General features: G+C 34.9%; 1 protein-coding gene across 1 annotated transcript; it reads right to left on the bottom strand.

Moving 5' to 3' along the window:
* Positions 1-40: 40 nt before the first annotated feature.
* Positions 41-1,693, bottom strand: LOC135144156 (aminoacylase-1-like). The gene is made up of 6 exons (XM_064076149.1): positions 1,498-1,693; positions 1,107-1,448; positions 910-1,056; positions 676-863; positions 378-610; positions 41-326 (listed from the first exon to the last, which is right to left on the bottom strand). The coding sequence occupies exons 1-6, from the start codon at positions 1,607-1,609 to the stop codon at positions 116-118; spliced, it is 1,233 nt and encodes a 410-aa protein (XP_063932219.1). The 5' UTR covers positions 1,610-1,693; the 3' UTR covers positions 41-115.
* Between the last annotated feature and the right edge of the window lie 17,464 nt (positions 1,694-19,157).

Here is a 19,157-nt window from a genome sequence, read left to right as displayed (position 1 = left end):
AACTAGATAGGTTCAAAATGTGGAAAGTGGAATGAGCACATTCTTGTTACTTACGATATTTTATTCTTATTATCAATTACCAAAAACAAAAAGTAGAATCCGTATTTAAACAAGATTACTTGATTTTGTTCCCCATTGAGGTTAAGATTTCGCAGTAAATCTCAATCCCTTTTAGAAACGTGTCGACATTCAAGTATTCATCGTGGCTATGCAACAAAATCGGGGTATTATTCATGGGCGAGAAACCTATGGCCGGTATTCCAACATCTCGAACATAGCAAGCGTCGGTTGCTCCCCCACATATTTCAATTTTTAGTGTCAGTCCCCTGAAAAATTGGCTCTTATTTGGTTTTCCTTAAGTTATTATTGCTTCGTACATTTTATCAGTCGCTTTTTTGAAAGCAACCCAGTAGATGTTGGAGTTGTCCAGCTTAGTGGGAGGAATAGGTGACTCTTTATGGTCAAATTCCACCCACACTCCCTTACCGGCCTCTTTACACCACTGGTTAATCGTTTTTTCCCATTTTTCAAAATCAATCCCTTTTGGAGGGATGCGACAGTCGAAAGAGAGGACGAATTCTGGAGGGATTACGTTCGTTTGGACGCCTCCCTTCAAAAACACTTTTAGTACGACATAAAACCCTTTTTTGGATGTCTATTAATTCTAACCCTTACCGTTATTTTGGTTAAATTGATGGTCGTGACGTCAGCGGTGATCCAGTCAGGGTTATCTTTCAGGATTTGCACTTGTTCATTCCTAAATTCATAGACTTTCTTTAAAATGTAAGCCACCTTTTCCCCCGCCGTGTTTTCCAAAAGTAAAGAACCATGCCCTGGGTTGCCAGGGCAGTGAATATGAAATTCTAAAAAATTCATGACTTCTAATTTTCACAACAATATCTTACTTACGCCACAGACAGCGTTCTGCATAATAAACCTTAAACGCGTCAGTTGAACTGGCCGCACTTTCATCCAAAGCTACTCCCACGTTCATTTCCTTGAATTCTGTGGTGTGTACATATTTCTTCATCCCATCTATACCACCAGTTTCTTCATCTACAATTAAAAATGTAAATATTTTTGACAATGTATTGTACTTAAATCACCGGGAACAAAAGATACATGAATTGTTCGTTTCAGGGCAACTCCTCGTTGCTTCAATCTTCGAATAGCTTCCAGATACTGAATACCCACACTCTTCATATCCTGCGTACCACGAGCGTAGATGTTGTTATGTTCATCTATGTGGGCACTGAAAGGTTTGTGGGTCCATTTATCTTCGTAAACTGGGACTACATCCATATGACTATTTAGAAAAATGGATGGTAGGTTCGGTTCAGTTCCGATCCACGTTAGTACGACTATGGGTTTTTTAGGTACTACGTTGTGTACCTTGATGGAGAGGTCCAAAGTTTTGGCCTGTTTTTGCAAGAATTGGACACAATCATCTGAAAAAGTAAATAAAAAAATGCAATTGAAACTTGAGATGGTAACTACCGTAATTAATGTTTGGGTGCACAGACGGGATTTGTAAATATTCACAAAAATTGTTAATAGCCTGCGTATCTAAAGGATTTTTCTTGGTCGGTGGTAGTGGACACGAAGCCATGATTGTAAAAAGTTTCAGTCACTCTCTATTTTCCGTTAGTACTTCAGTCACATTACATATATTGTGCAATTATTTTAATGATTAAGTTTGTGCAAGGTTTATATTTATATTATATGTGATAAGATATGGTGTTAAACTGTTAGCAAAAGAGATTTACACTATTTCATAAGTGCTTGTTTTTGACAATGTCTTTTATGGTACCTACTTTTTAGTTGATAAGTTAAAATTCAATTGTACTACATGTAAAAGTCTCTGCCAGAATAAAATTATACTTAACGAGGATAAAACAGATTTAAAATGATTTGCGCAGAATATTGTTGACTTTTAACTACATGGAAAGGCTTTGCAAATATTAATGAAAATTTTTAACGCTGCTTCGTCAAAATGACGGTGTTCAAAATCAAGATTTCGAAAGTGAAATGAGGGCATTTCTGTTAGACTGTTAATTTAAGCTGCTTATTATCAGGCAACAGAAACAAATTAGAACGTGCCTTCAATCTTGGTTAATCGATTAAAATTCCTCACTGTGGTGTCCCGATTTGAAAAATTTCTTTTTTTTTTAATTTAATTCTAGGGAGTTTTGTAGGGCGCGTCACTTCTTGTTTCGATATATAAAAAAAAACAACGACGCGAAATCTCATTTGAATAGTTCGAATTTGAAAAATAGATTAAGAAAATCGTTAAACATAGGCAACCTATGCAACTTCAGTTAGGGTGGTAGCCTGTCCTAAGGAATTAGGGAATGCCCATCTTTAAGGCGGTTGTGGTGAAGGGTTGGTATTGGTAGTAATGCAGGGGAAAGCAGACTCGTTTTGGTCCCTTTTGGTGCAACGGTGCGAGTTTAAACACGAAGTGAAAATAAGGGCAGGATTTAGTTTACACTTTGTAAAATAGTCATTGTTTAAACACAAATTAATTATTAATTTTTCTAATCTGAAATGTTGTGTGTGTTTTATTTTATTGTTTGTAATTTCAGAGTTTGTGTTAAGGTTTTTAACTGTTCCTGCTGTAGCCATGAAATTAATGTAAACCACGTGTTAGGCAGTGTTGGGTAGTATCTAGATGCATTTTTGGGTATCTAGTATCTGTATCTAGTTAAAATCGAATTTAAGCACAAAATATCTGTATCTAGATACAAAATTAATGGCGCAGATACAGATACATTTTTTTATTTCACTTTTTTTTTCAGTAGTTATTAGTTGAGTTATACTAGTAGTAATTTTTAATACTTCATGTTGGTGATTTTGGTCACATAAACAAAAATATAGGTAAGAGGTCCACTAATAGTGTTCTGTCACGGAAATTTTCATATTTTAAATACCATCATTTCCTACATTGTAGCCTTCAGTACTTATACATCTTTTTAAATATAATCCTGAGGGGTAATAAATCTAAGCCATGGTAAGATGGTATTTTAAAAACCATAAACCACAATTCACTATTCGCTGCGTTTTACGCTTATCGGGGCAATGCATTTTATCTGTGTACCTGAGCAACCCGGGTCCGGTACGCCCGGTGGTTGTATTTGTGTAATTAAATAAGAGTAATTTTAATAGTAAAAATATTTGTTTAAGGTATGTTATTATTTTTAGAAAATAATAATTGCGTGTTACATAATGATTAATTTTTTCAATTAGCGCAAATTAGTTCTGTAATCGACTAATCGAATGTTCAATACATACATTTCTCTCGCATAAATCGCATATTTGTTACTGTTTTATACCTTTATTTTTCAGACAAATGTAGCATCTTTTCCTGTTGCCACATGTGTCATTTCTTCACTTTTTCATTGTTGGACCTAACGCGAGGCGGGCTTGGCAGGTCTGTTTTGCCCTAGAATGTGCCGATTATGTTTAAATGTAAATCTTGGACAACAAAATTAATATTTTTACAACCCTCGTTAGAATAATTTATCGTGATATATTCTCAGAAATCGTGAAACGAGATTAAAATAAAATGAGTTTCAACAAAACTCTGAAAATTTAAAGTTGCACTCTGGTGATTCCGGCCGGCCAGGCAGCCTTTGATCCTATAAGGGGTTTAAATACCTTTCTAAGAAATTGTACTTATTTTTCCTCAAACGGAACCAGTAATTCTTCCTAAAATGTATATACCTGCCGCACCGGGATAGACGATTACCGGACATAGTCATAAAAACATCGTAAGCCTATATTAAAGAATAATAATTTATGACAGGTTGCCGACAACAGACCTTCAGCACAGAATAATCATTTCCCGTATTCTTTTGAAATATTAATTTTAATAATGCTGGAGATAATTATTAGATATACTCAAACACAATTTGGACACTGTAGTATGGGAATAAAAACAAAAAAATATTCTTTTTAAGCGTATGTAATAAATATTGCACAATTTGCGACACATCAAACAGCGAAGCGATGGCCTAAGTATTTGCAGGAAAAAAGAAAAGATTTTTCAATCTTGAATAACTATGCTACAGTAAAATGTTTATGTTTTAAATTTAATACCACAATTCCTTCTTCTGCACCTGTGGAACGGGTGTTTAGTAGCGGAAACCAAATTCTGACACCAAGAAGAAATAATTTAGGTGGCAATACGTTCGAAATGTTGTTAATTTTAAAAAATTCATTAAACAATACATAACAAAATACATAAACATGTTTTCAGTTATTTTATTCGCCAAAGCTTCAAAAAGTATCTGTTTTCTTGTATTTGTATCTAGATACATTTCGAAAAAATCGAAAACAATCTGTATCTAGATACTTTTATCTTCCATATATCTATATCTGTATCTAGATACTTTTAAAAGTATCTGTCCCCAAAACTGGTGTTATAGGAAATTCACTTATTCAGGTTTTATTTTTTTGTTTATCAATTTGTAACTAAAGATTCTAGATATTTTTACTTAAGTAAAACTCGCTCGAGGTTGCTAATATAGTTCATTTCTGGCCTTTAAAACTAATCGAGAAAAATTTGAGAAATTGCGATTAATTTCATACCTTCGTGCGCTCGAAAAACTTTATCTTACAGCTTCAATAGTTTGTTTCAGGTCTAATATTTTCTTGCAGATTTAATACTTTGCAGCTTGAATTGTGATTTTGATAATATTAAATATGTGTTTTTTTTTGTATGGGATGTGGTTGATTGTTTGAATTTGTTGATAAGGTGTGGCATAATTTAATTTCATGTACCTAACTTATTTCTTGTTAAAAAATCTTCATACAGAAATTTGTTAACTTTGCAGTCCAGTATTTATTTAATTAACATTACTTGTAAAAAGGAATAATGATGTCAACACGGACAGTTTTCTGATTTGTTGTCAGTTTAGCCCTTTTAATCAAAAATCAACAAAAACGGACGAGATGAAGTTTCTTGGTCAAGCGCGACAATTTTAGCAGGGGGGATTTTAGCTCTAGTTTGCCTCGGAAACCCTTTTTAAAGCGATAGTCCATGAGGAAGTGGATGATACGGTCAATTATGTGAGAGTCTTGCACCGTAAGGGACTTATTTAAAGGCTCTAGAGAAACTGAAAAAAGATATTCTTTCCTCATAGCAATTACAATATGATTTTCAAATTAAACCTGACCTCTCAAATTCTTCCATGCTTCGTAATATTATGGTAAATTCTAATTCAGTGGCTGAAACTAATATTAAACAAACAAAAAACAGTCATAATGCTCTGCAAATTATATACCAGAACGTACGTGGATTAAGAACTAATGTCTCCTTAATCGATAATCCTTATGATGTTAGCTGTCTTTCAGAATCTTGGCTATCAGATGATATTTCAAATAATGAGCTGTTTTCCTCCGCATATACAGTCTTTCGTTGTGATCGTCGTTTTGGTCGAGTAAATCGAACACGTGGTGGTGGAGTTGTTGTTGCAATAAAAAACTCTTTTTCAATAAGTAAATTGGATTTGTCAGAGTTAATTAGTAATATTCCCTTAGTAAATATATGTAGTTGGATGCAAAATTAATTTTTTAGCTTATTGTTTATATATTTTGGCTCTATATATATCCCCACATATGCCCGTCCAAGACTTAGAATCATTTTTTGAATATCTTGAGAACTATGTATCAACGGAAAACAAAATTTTGATTGTTGGAGACTTCAATATTCCAAGTTTCCATGATCAAAGTAATGATTCTGTAGCTATCTTATTAAATCAGTTTTTGGCATTAACAAATCTGACTCAGCTTAAAAAAGTATTAAATGACAATGGTAGGATTTTAGATCTTGTATTATCTAACATAACAGATGTAGCTGTCATGCTTCATGATTCTTCTCCAGTAAAGCCGGATAAACATGATCCGCCACTACTTATTGATATTCTATTAAGAACACCTTCTACAATGAACTTTCCTCTTTGTGGTATAAACAGGAAGTTTAATTTTAAGTTATGCAATTTTCACGAATTGTATAGAGCCTTATATGCAACGGATTGGGAGTTTTTATATAATACTGATGATACTAACGATGCATGTTTGCAATTTTATAATAAAATAAGGGTCTTATTGGAGCGATAATATACCTAGAACTGGTTCGCGAAAAAGATACTATCCTGTTTGGTTTTCTAGTGATTTGAAAGTTCTTATAAGAAAAAAAGAAAAAGCACTTAAAGAACACAAAAAAGAGAAACATAGTCAACATAAGAAAACATTCAATGAATTGCGAGCCCTGATAAAACATCGGAAAATGTTAGACTTCAGTACTTACTTAGAAAATGTCCAATCGTCGATCAAAAACAATCCGAAGGAATTATGGTCTTTTATTCGGAAAAAGAAAAACACTACCAGACTTCCATCTAACATGACGTATAAAAATAGAAAATTAGACAATGCCCAACAAATAGTGAATTGTTTTGCTGAATACTTTTCGGATAATTTCATAGTTAATGAAAAAATAGATCAAAATATCGGTTTATCTGAAAATAATTGCACGCTGATCTTTCATTAATATCCGAGGAAGAAATATTTGCAGCCATTAAAAAATTAAAAAATGATTTACTCTCTGGACCTGATCAGATCAAAACATTTTTAATTAAAGATTGTGCGAATCTTATATTAATAAAAATGAATCGCCGAAATGTATGTACGCTCATAACTTCAGAACGACTGCACCGAATTGGACGATTTTTTTTTACGTGTACCTTATCGTCAGGACAAGGTTTATATGTAAGAAAATTTATAAAAAATAAGACGGCTAGAAGATAAAAAATTTTTAAAAATTTTGCATGGGAATCGCCACTTCGAATGAATTTGAATAGTTGGCGTTCCTGACGGACCTGTCGCCTGACTGACGTGTCATACGAAACTATTTCTTCCGTGCGATTGTGAAAAGTATTATTGCATTTCAAGTCGTTGTTTGTTTTTTTGTAACAAAAAACGTCGTTTATTTTAAGAAAAGTGTTCGTTAAAGTGAATTTAGTTACGCATTGCGAAAGTTTCTTATTAATTTTGATCTGCCATTCTGTTTACGTATATTCACTTTGTTGGTTTCGACAAAACCTCAAACTTTACCGTTATTCGAGTATTTAATTTGAAATTTTCAATATTTTACAATTCTCAAGACAAAATTTACAGATTTGATTGACGGTGAAAATAATTCTGTGTCGTTTTATGCCGAGAAGACACAAGCTGACATACGTCCACGAAGTCAATCAAATGTGCGACGAACTACCTCAGGTACAAATCGCAATGATTTATTTCATGGGTAATTCGGATACGGAAGTTGATCAGCGTTGTGCTCATAATCAACATAATAGTCAAACATTGAAGCGAGACATTGGGTGGTATGAATAAAACTGAGTAGATGCTCATATTCGAAGTACGAAGTACCTACTTGCAAACATTGTATCTCCCCGGACACAAATTGAACATCTACGCGTTTTGTGAGCATTTAATCTAAAAATGAGCATCGGTGTGGCAAATGACTATTTGTCCTTATAAATAATAAATTAAATGTAATATATTTTTGTTGCGTTAAGAATACAAAGTTAACAAAGTTAGTTGAGTTACAAAAGTCTCTTTTGCTCCACGTTGGCCACCAACGAGCGATTTTCAAGATTTTTGTGAACCTTTGCTGGTTTTGAATTTGATAGTTGATGCTCAGCAAGAACCACGGGAAGGTCTGGAGCAGATCTCGCTAGGAAAGGAGAGGACTAGGAATTGTTAATGAGGGATAGAACGTTATACAGTACAATACAACGGAAATACAATACAGGTACCTACAATCTAGCTACAATACAGAATACACTACAGATACAGATACAATTCAGATACAATACAAATGCAAAGTTAGTACCCAATACACCACCGGAAGAAATTGCACCAAAAATTGAGAATGTTGCAAAATGAAAACCCAAGCAAGCACACCGATGGAACTCGGGACGAAATCTATTGGTCGCAGCGCTCACACGCCCAAGGGAGAACGCAGCCTCATAAATCCAAGGTCGTCTTACCTCATTCTCAAAGAACGATGCAACCCAGCGTCTAAGGGCCAAAAGAACCCCCCCAGGCCAAAGCGTCTGACGACATGGAGAATTCAAACCCGGAACCAAAGAATGCACTGTTGCAAAATTAATACCCAAGCAAGCACACCGATGGAATTCGAAACGAAATCTATAGATCGCAGCGCTCACACCCCAAGGGAGAAAGCAGCCGCATAGATACAGGGCCGACTGACCTCATCCGTTTAGGATGATGAACCTCATCCGTTTAGGATGATGACCCAGCGTCTAAGGGCCAACAGAACCCCCCCAGGCCAGAGCGTCTGACGACATGGAGAATTCAGTCTCGGAACCAAAGAATGCACTGTTGCAAAATTAAAACCCAAGCAAATGCACCGTGAAAACAAAGCATTTGCACCACTGGAGCTAAATTGGCAAGACCCAAGTTAAGTTAGTAACACATACAATATACAGTACAAAATACTTCAATTACAAAAGTTACAATATACAAATTTCTCCACGTTTGCCAACAAAGAGCGATGACTGTGCTCGCTCGTTGCTGTTGCCCAGCAAGAATCAAACAATACGAGGAGGTCTGGAGTGCGTCTTGCCATTAAAAGAGAGGACTAAGGTTTGATAGCATGGGTGAATGACACCGTATTTTGTAAATTTGGACGCCGTAGTTTAAAAATGATGCATACGGTATTTTGTGAATTATGAACGCTGCACTTTGTATATTCCAAAGCCGTACTTTATCAGTCCTGAATGCATGTTATTAACAACATATTTCAAAAAAACTCGGGCATTTTTGGAAAAATATCCATTTTCCTTCGTGTTCACAGCACGTAACACAAAACATTTTCGCTAATATTTATTAACAATAAATTAGAAATTCGCGAACACGTGCTACTTTTAAGCTAAAATGAAGATCCAGTGTTGCTGCTACCAGACCGGAATTAAAACTAAACACAGAGGATGGAAAAATTGACCTTTTATCAGGTAGCTCACGTGACAATGTGGTCATCGTACGTCACGATGAGATTCCAAAAATTATTTTTCATATTTTAGATCAGAAATTGTACATTTTCGGGGTTAATTTAACAACGTTTAAACAAACTAATTTGTTTTTGCTAACCTCGTGTTCTTAGGAAGATGGATTTCGGTTTAATTATCATATATTGATAGTTATCATATTTGAACATTATGAATTCTATTAATTATGTTTAAATTTTATTTAATTATATCGCGAAAATGTATCCAAAATGTAAACATTGTCGACCAAACGAATCACGGAATCCGATAAATTAAAACTGAAGTCGTACTTACCCTGTTTTCGGTCTTTTTCGGAAAAATATTTATTTTCGTCCGTGTTCACAGCACTAACACAACAAATTTTCCTTAATATGTATTAATAATAAAATTGAAATTCGCTAAAACGCTCCACTTTTACGCTAAAATGACGCGACGATCTTGCCGCCATCAAACAGAAGTTAATACTGAACACAAAGGACCGTAAAACGTGACCTTTATACAGGTAGCTCACGTGACATTGACGTCATCGTACGTCACCATGACACTGCAAAATTTATTTTTCATATTTTGGCCGGGAAAATACACATTTTCGGGGATAATTTAACAATGTTTAAACAAATTGATTTGTTTTTAATAATTTCGGGCTTTTAGGACAACGAGTTTCGGTTTAATTATCATATATATTTATGCTTATCATATTTAAACATTATAAGTGATATTAATTATGTTTAAAATTTATTTATTTATATCGTTAAAATGTATAGCTTTGATCAACCGATTTCAATCGTTTCGAAAATGTCTCCAAAATTTAAACAAAGTCGGGTGAACGAATCACGGCATCCGATAAATTAAAACTGAAGTCGTACTTACCCTGTTTTCCGTCTATTTCGGAAAAATATCCATTTTCGTTCGTGTTCACAGCACTAACACAACATATTTTTCGTAATATGTATTAATAATAAACTAGAAATTCACTAAAACGTTCCACTTTTACGCCAAAATGAAGCGACGATCTTGCCGCCATCAAACAGAAATTAATACTGAACACAAAGGACCGAAAAACGTGACGTTTATACAGGTAGCTCAGGTGACAGTGACGTCATCGTACGTCACGATGAGATTGCAAAAATTATTTTTCATATTTTGGCCGGGAAAATGCACATTTTCGGGGATAATTTAACATTGTTTAAACAAATTGATTTGTTTTTAATAACTTCGGGCTTGTAGGACAACGAGTTTCGGTTTAATTATCGTATATTGATGCTTATCATATTTAAACATTATAAATGATATTTATTTATTTATTTATTTATATCGTGAAAATGTATAGCTTTGATCAACCGATTTCAATCGTTTAGAAAATTTTCCCAAAATTTAAACATAGTCGACCGAACGAATCACGGAATCCGATAAATTGAAACTGAACTCGAACTTACCCTGTTTTCGATCCTTTTCAGAAAAATATCCATTTTCGTTCGTGTTCACAGTACTAATACAACACATTTTCACTATTATTTGTTAATAATAAATTATAAATTCGTGAAAAGAGCCCTACTTTTAAGCCAAAACGGACTCTGATGTTGCTACCACCAAACCAAAATCAAAAGTAAACGCAGAGGACCGAAAAATGTAACCTTTTTTCAGGTAGCTCACGTGACAGTGACGTCATCGTGCGACACGATGAGATTGCAAAAATTATTTTTCATATTTTAGATCAGAAATTGTACATTTTCGGGGCTAATTTAACAATGTTTAAACAAACTAATTTGTTTTTGCTAACCTCGTGTTCTTAGGAAAATGGTTTTCGGTTTAATTATCATATATTAATAGTTATCATATTTAAACATTATGAATTATATTAATTATGTTTAAATTTTATTTAATTATACCGCGAAAATGTATAGCTTTGACCCACCAACTTCAATCGTTTCGAAAATTTATCTAAAACTTAAACATTGTCGAATAAACGAATCACGGAATCCGATAAATTAAAACTGAAGTCGTACTTACCTCGTTTTCGGTCTTTTCGGAAAAATATCCATTTTCGTTCGCGTTCACAGCACTAACACAACATATTTTCCGTAATATTTATTAATAATAAAGTAGAAATTCGCTAAAACGCTCCACTTTTACGCCAAAATGAAGCGACGATCTTGCCGCCATCAAACAGAAATTAATACTGAACACAAAGGACCGCAAAACGTGACCTTTATACAGGTAGCTCACGTGACATTGACGTCATCGTACGTCACCATGACACTGCAAAATTTATTTTTCATATTTTGGCCGAGAAAATGCACATTTTCGGGGATAATATAACACTGTTTAAACAAATTGATCTGTTTTTAATAAATTCGGGTTTGTAGGAAAACGAGTTTCGGTTTAATTATCGTATATTGATGCTCATCATATTTAGACATTATAAATGATATTAATTATGTTTAAAATTTATTTATTTATATCGTGAAAATGTATAGCTTTGATCAACCAGTTTCAATCGTTTCGAAAATATTCCCACAATTTAAACATTATCGAGTAAACGAATCACCGAACCCAATAAATTAAAACTGAAATCGTACTTACCCTGTTTTCGGTCCTTTTCGGAAAAATATCCATTTTCGTTCGTGTTCACAACACTAACACAACATACTTTCCGCAATATTTATTAATAATAAAGTAGAAATTCGCTAAAACGCCCTTCTTTTACGCCAAAACGACGCGACGATCTTGCCGCCATCAAACAGAAATTAATACTGAACACAAAGGACCGCGAAACGTGATCTTCGGACAGGTAGCTCAGGTGACAGTGACGTCATCGTACGTCACGATGGGATTGCAAAAATTATTTTTCATATTTTGGCCGGGAAAATGCACATTTTCGGGGATAATCTAACAATGTTTAAACAAATTGATTTGTTTTTAATAATTTCGGGCTTTTAGGACGAGCTTCGGTTCAATTATCATATATATTTATGCTTATCATATTTAAACATTATAAGTGATATTAATTATGTTTAAAATTTATTATATAATTTATATCATGCAAATGTATAGCTTTGATCAACCGACTTCAATCGTTTCGAAAATTTTCCCAAAATTTAAACATTCTCGACCAAACGAATCACGGAATCCGATAAATTAAAACTGAAGTCGTACTTACCCTGTTTTCGGTCCTCTTCGGAAAAATATCCATTTTCGTTCGTGTTCACAGCACTAACACAACATATTTTCCGTAATATGCATTAATAATAAACTAGAAATTCGCTAAAATGCTCCACTTTTACGCCGAAATGAAGCGACGATCTTGCCGCCATCAAACAGAAATTAAAACTGAACACAAAGGACCGAAACACGTGACCTTTATACAAGTAGCTCAGGTGACATTGACGTCATCGTACGTCACGATGAGATTGCAAAATTTATTTTTCATATTTTGGCCGGGAAAATGCATATTTTCGGGGATAATTTAACATTGTTTAAACAAATTGATTTGTTTTTAATAATTTCGGGCTTGTAGGACAACGGGTTTCGGTTTAATTATCATACATTGATGCTTATCATATTTAAACATTATAAATGATATTAATTATGTTTAAAATTTATTTATTTATGTCGTGAAAATGTATAGCTTTGATCAACCGATTTCAATCGTTTCGAAAATTTTCCCAAAATTTAAATATTGTCTCAGTGAACGAATCACGGAATCCGATAAATTAAAACTGAACTCGAACTTACCATGTTTTCGGTCCTTTTCGAAAAAATATCCATTTTCGTTCGTGTTCACAGTACTAATACAACACATTTTCACTAATATTTAAATATATAAATTAGAAATTCGTGAAAAGAGCCTGTTAGTGCCTCTGGCGGGGACCTGTTTCACCCCTCTCCACCCGTAAGGGTGGGAGCCAGGGCCACCACCACCTTCGAATACAGGGAACATGATTCACTATTCATCATTGACTCTTCAAGCACTCTTCAAGCGGTTAACATAGTCTTTATATTCAATCTCTGGACCTAACGGTCATAATATCATACTCGCTCTAGAACACACTTGTTATTTATTTAATAAAACTACAAAACGACTGTCCGCTGCTCTTATTCATAATCCAACAAGCTTAACATGGTCCTTCGAGCCGGATCAGCGACAGAAAATCAGTAACAGTGATAAGTGATAAGTGTAGTTCGATAAATCATCATCGCTTGGAATTCAACATTCCACCTAAATCATCAAGTATTCAAAAATTGGTAACGGCCGCGAGTGCAGTGCAAATCATCGAGGGTCATTCATCAAGAAACTCAGGTAGGCTTTAGTTTTGTCCATTTTGCGTAGTGCATTATTCTCGTACTGACGATGTCGAATAACGAATCTCTCTGGAAATTTATCGTTCTTGTTAACGATGTACATTCACATGCGGAGTTCATCTCGGAAGTTACAAACCACCAAAAAATAGGCGAGTTAAGATGCAGGTTGGAAGATTTGAAACGGGTACAATCGAACGTACAAAATCTTATAGTTGAACATAAATCGGAAATCGTGGTATTTTTAGATGACACGAGTAGCAAAGAATCTAACAAACCCGCAGTTTATAATCTCGGACCCGTGCAAAGCTATATCCATGAATTATCGGAATTATATACTGCTCTAATCAAAAAAGCCGATTTGTTGTATCATCTTCCTTTCCCGAATTCGTTTAACGTAAATACCAACAATACTCATCTCGAAAAACTTTGTGAAAATCTAAAACCCATAAAAGTGGACAACATGCTAAATGGAGAACCCATTAAACTTCATAAGACTACCAATGCTCGGGTTAATGTGCGGTTTACCCCTGCACTATTCATTAAGTATAAAACTATCGATAACAAAAAAGTCATTATTTCAGAAACGCATAAGTTAATACCGAATTCTCACAAATTATTATCAAATTCAATATCCAACAAACCGAAAAATAATCCTGATAATAATTCTTGCAACTCTATGGGCATGTCCCAAACTAAGATAGATAGCACATCCAATCCAAAATCAGACACCGCGTTGGTTCCAATAAAAAATCCTACAGATAATTTGAAAGATTGTAGCTCATTATTGGATACCGGTAAACAATGTGAATCAAAAACCAAATATTTGGGTAAATCATTAAAATCAAACACAAACAAGGTACAAGTAAGCAATAATCAATCAATCCCGTGTTTTATATGTTCCCAAATGCACAACATATTCAATTGTACAAATTTTTTAAGTTTAACGCTCAACGATAGAGTGGAACAAATAAAGAAAATGAATCGTTGCTTCAATTGTTTAAGAAGTAATCATGTCGCGAAAAATTGTTACATATCAAGGCGTTGTAAACAATGTCATAAGAAGCACCACACGCTTTTGCACACAGAAACAAACAATAACCTTCCCAATAATGAAATCAAAAATAAACCAGATGAGGATTCCGATAATCTTGAAGACACCTCGAAATGTAATTTAGCTATTCCGTCTAGTGTACTTTTATCCACAGGTTTGATTCGCGTAATGGGCCAATCAGGTAAAGTAAAAGAATGTCGCGTTTTTTTGGACATCGGGAGTAAATCTCAATTCATCACCGAAAATTTGGGCAAGGCTGTGGAATTACATATTCATAGCATCGACACGTCAATCGTAGCAATACTCGATAAGAAAAAGCATTCAGAAAATGTTGAACTTAAAATACAAATTCATTTTATTAAAAATCCACCGGCGCATCAAAATACCGCGCTGGGGTTGATTCTTAATGGCAGTTTTGGGCATTTAAGAAATTCACGTCATCACAAGATTAGTTTGAGTAAAATCATTTCTCATTTCTTGGAAGTTGAAACCGTCAAAACCGGAAGCAGGTTATTAAGCAAAGGGTTTAAAACCTCTCTTTGTGCAACCCCTTTTCAAATTACCACCGGCCAAACACCCGATGGTCGTTTCGTAATTAAACTCCTCTTCTCGGAAAACCAGCCACAATTAGAGAATTCCGTAAAAATGCACCCAAAGTGGCTATTATCAGTTGAGAGAAAGTTGGGTCGTTCCATAGTCCCTTATTTCGAAAATCCGCTTCAATTAAGAAATTCCGGAGAAGGGGTTATCCAACCGTTATTGTTCGTAGAGGGTCGTAATCATAATCTTACCAAGGGTTTTATTGTCTTTCTAAGGAAGTACCCAGACCTTGTACACCTAAAGGTACTTAACGGAAATTCCTTAAATAATACTATTTACCTGCCACACAATTGTGTTTCAAATCCCCACGTTTCTTCCAATAAATTCTACAAGGTTGTTGACCGTTCAAATCTTAGCTCAAACAATTCAAGCCTAAATGACAACTCATTAACAGTCCCCGTTTTGCAGTCCGAACTTTTCACAATTCTAATTCAATTTCGCTTGCCCCAATTTATCATCACATGTGATATATCGAAGATGTACCGGTGCGGTTGGCTTCACTCTGACGACCGCAATTATCAAAAAATCATGTGGCTAAAATCTCCTGAACGCAATCATTGTTTTTATGTCGATAAGGCATTGTTCGTTTCAAATTCTATAGTCAAATTAATCGAGCCCAAAGATGAGTTAAAGACCGTTCTAGCGAAGGCAAGTTTCAAGATAAGTAAATGGCCGTCTAATTGTCCCGATATACAAGAATGCGCTCAGGCTACATCCAATAGTAATCGTTTAATAACTGACAAACAACATAACAATAAAACCTTAGATATCAGGTGGGATAACCAAAAAGAATCGTTCTTATATGCAGCATTCATTAGTCACGACGTTACAAATTTCGTAGGTACTAAGCGCAAGCTAAGCGAATTGCTAGTAGGGAAAGAATTTCAGAATAAGCTAAAACCCGAAAATATCAAATGGAGTTTAATTCCCCCGCGTGGGCCTAATTTTGGTGGTTTGTGGGTAGCGTGGATTAAATTCGTAAAAACTCACATCCAGCGCGTTATCGGATACAACCACCTAACGTACGAGGTGATGCATGCGCTTTTGGTCAGGATTGAAGCTGTCCTGAATTCGCACCCTGTGACGCCGCTTTCCAGCGACGTTACGAAGTTAGCCGCACTGACTCCGGGACATTGTCTCGTTGGCCATCCATTGACAACTCCAATAGAAAAGGACCACACTACTATTCTTGTCAACAGCCTTTCCCGTTGGCAATTGAGTGAATCCTGTCACCAACATTTTTGGAAGCTCTGGTCCGCGGAATATCAAACGACGCTGCAGAGGAGATCCAGGTGGCAAACCCTCTCAAGAAACGTTCCCGGCACTGGAGCGCTGGTACTACCGATCAAAGAAGACAACCGGCTCCCGTTGCGGTGGCGATTACAACGAATAGTGCGAGTGCATCGCGGCAAAGACGATCTTGTTCGCGTAGTGTTTGTGCAGTGTCGAGATTGCATCATAAAGTGCGCCAATTCGGAAACGGCATTTCCATTTACTAATACGGGTTCTGGTTATCTACACACTATTGTAAATAAAGTTTGTCCACTCGTATTGTACCTCATAAAGAGTTGTAAATGTCTCTTTCAGGTGTATTCCATGTATGAGTAATATTCATTCTTATTGTATGTGGGCAAGTGTTGTAAATCGCTATTCTTAGTTTATTGCCCATATTGTATAATCACTGTGAATCCATTCTATACAATGTTAATTGTAGTAAATCTTACTTATGTATTCTCATTCGAATTGATCATTACGACACCTATCATGTTATCACTCTAACATTCTATTATTTGGTATTAAAACAATGTAATTGTTTCAAGGCGGGGGGTATGTTAGTGCCTCTGGCGGGGACCTGTTTCACCCCTCTCCACCCGTAAGGGTGGGAGCCAGGGCCACCACCACCTTCGAATACAGGGAACATGATTCACTATTCATCATTGACTCTTCAAGCACTCTTCAAGCGGTTAACATAGTCTTTATATTCAATCTCTGGAGCTAACGGTCATAATATCATACTCGCTCTAGAACACACTTGTTATTTATTTAATAAAACTACAAAACGACTGTCCGCTGCTCTTATTCATAATCCAACAAGCTTAACAGAGCCCTACTTTTAAGCCAAAACGGACTCTGATGTTGCTGCTACCAAACCGAAATCAAAACTAAACGCAGAGGACCGAAAAATGTGACCTTTTATCAGGTGGCTCACGTGACAGTGGCGTCATCGTACGTCACGATGAGATTGCAAAAATTATTTTTTGTACGACCATTGCTTTTTCGATTATTTACCGTACAGGTTTCCATAGCAGTAAGTTCAGTTTACGGGTTGCTACGACTAACAACCAAGAGGCGAACGGTAAGCAAATTACTTACTGTTCAGCTGAACGGTAAGTAATCACGCATTCAAGATTTTTTAAATTTTAAATTCCATGCTTGTTCGACTTCGATATTTTCGCTTTCAGAATCACTCATGATTGATATTTTAAGCAAATAAATCACTCACTAATAGTCGCGGAAAGAAAATTAACTCGAAATCAAGCCAGATCAAATCTAAATCGACAGCGGTCAAAGTGGAAACTGATTTTTAAAATTGTTATTTATATTAATCGAAACCATAGTAACAAATTTTAAATTAAAAAAACGACCTTGTTGGTGTTTGATATAAATTCTTTCAATTTATGAATTTGATAAAAAGACGCAAATATTTTGATGGTCGTAACAAAAAACATTATAAGCATCACGAACGATAAGGGGGTTTACTGGTCTCAGACAAATTGGAGACGTCGCTTCGCTCCGTCTCCAAACTTTTGTCTTCGACCAGTAAACACCCCTTACCGTTCTTAATACTTAATATACTATTTCATATTTTTGCTCAGAAATTGTACATGTTCGGGGTTAATTTAACAATGTTTAAACAAACTAATTTGTTTTTGCTAACCTCGTGTTCTTAGGAAAATGGTTTTCGGTTTAATTATCAAATATTAATAATTATCATATTTAAACATTATGAATTATATTAATTATGTCATTTCTGCAACTCTTGAGTTATTTTCTAAAATAAATTGACTGATCCATACATTTTTTGTCACTGTAAAAGCAAATCTAAAAAATATGAATGCAATGATAAATTTACAAAAATATACTGACGATATTTTGCACATTTTAGATAGGATTTATTCGGCAAAATCTTCAGATGACGTCATCAAGTTTTTGGGCTTGATAAACAGATATAGTTTAATTAAAAACGTACCATGTCAAACAGTAACTTCAAAACGTCTGCAATAAATCTAAAAATTTAGTTTTGAGACACCCCCTATAAGCAAAACTAAAAAATATGAATGGAATGATAAATCACAACACAAGTATAGTCTCATCCTATTTTGGATATTTTAAAAAGGATTCATTTGGCAAAATTTTGGGCTGACGTCATCAATTTTTTGGAGGAAGTAAGTATTATTTTGAATAAAAATTTATTATGCTTATCAGATGTTTAAAACATCTGCAAGATTTCAAAGCATTCGGTTTGCAGATTCAAAATTAAGTTGTAGGTGAAACGAAGTTCACGGGGTCAGTTAGTATATTCATAAAGCCTTTATTTTATCTATTCAATTTATCATTGAAGACATCTCAATTTCCGGGAATATGGAAAATTTCAAGAGTTACTCCAGTACTTAAGCAAGGTGATCCATCCCTTATCATTAATTATCGTCCCATCTCAATTATTTCTAATTTTTCAAAGATCTTTGAAATTGTTATGTATAACCGCATATTTCCCGCAATATCTAGATCCATATCACAATTTCAACATGGGTTTGTCCACGGCAGATCAACCGTTTCTAATTTGGTTCACTTCACACAATCTATTGCTGAAGAACTAGACGAGGGAGGACAAATGGATGTGATATTTACAGATTTTACAAAAGCATTTGATCGTGTGTGTCATTTAATATTGATTGATAAATTGGATAAATGGGAGTTTTCCAGTAGTTTACTGCAATTCTTTTCATCTTATCTACATAGACGTCAACTAAACGTGGAGTATAATGGTTTTAGATCGGAAATATTTTATGCTACGTCGGGAGTTCCGCAGGGATCAGTGATAGGTCCATTGCTTTTTACAATTTATATTA

This window comes from Zophobas morio, unplaced genomic scaffold (assembly GCF_036711695.1).
Source record: "Zophobas morio isolate AGI-343-1 ecotype UQ-CSIRO unplaced genomic scaffold, CSIRO_AGI_Zmor_V1 ptg000004l, whole genome shotgun sequence".
Classification (NCBI taxonomy): domain Eukaryota; kingdom Metazoa; phylum Arthropoda; class Insecta; order Coleoptera; family Tenebrionidae; genus Zophobas; species Zophobas morio.
Note: the sequence above shows the minus strand (reverse complement) of the source record. Positions and strands in the feature narration are given on the sequence as shown.

Coding starts and splice junctions, on each gene's coding strand:
- LOC135144156 (XM_064076149.1), bottom strand. CDS start 1,609: ATGGCTTCGTGTCCACTACCACCGACCAAGAAAAATCCTTTAGATACG. Junction 1,449..1,497: donor GCACCCAAACATTAATTACG/GTAGTTACCATC, acceptor TTACTTTTTCAG/ATGATTGTGTCCAATTCTTG. Junction 327..377: donor AAAAAAGCGACTGATAAAAT/GTACGAAGCAAT, acceptor CCAATTTTTCAG/GGGACTGACACTAAAAATTG.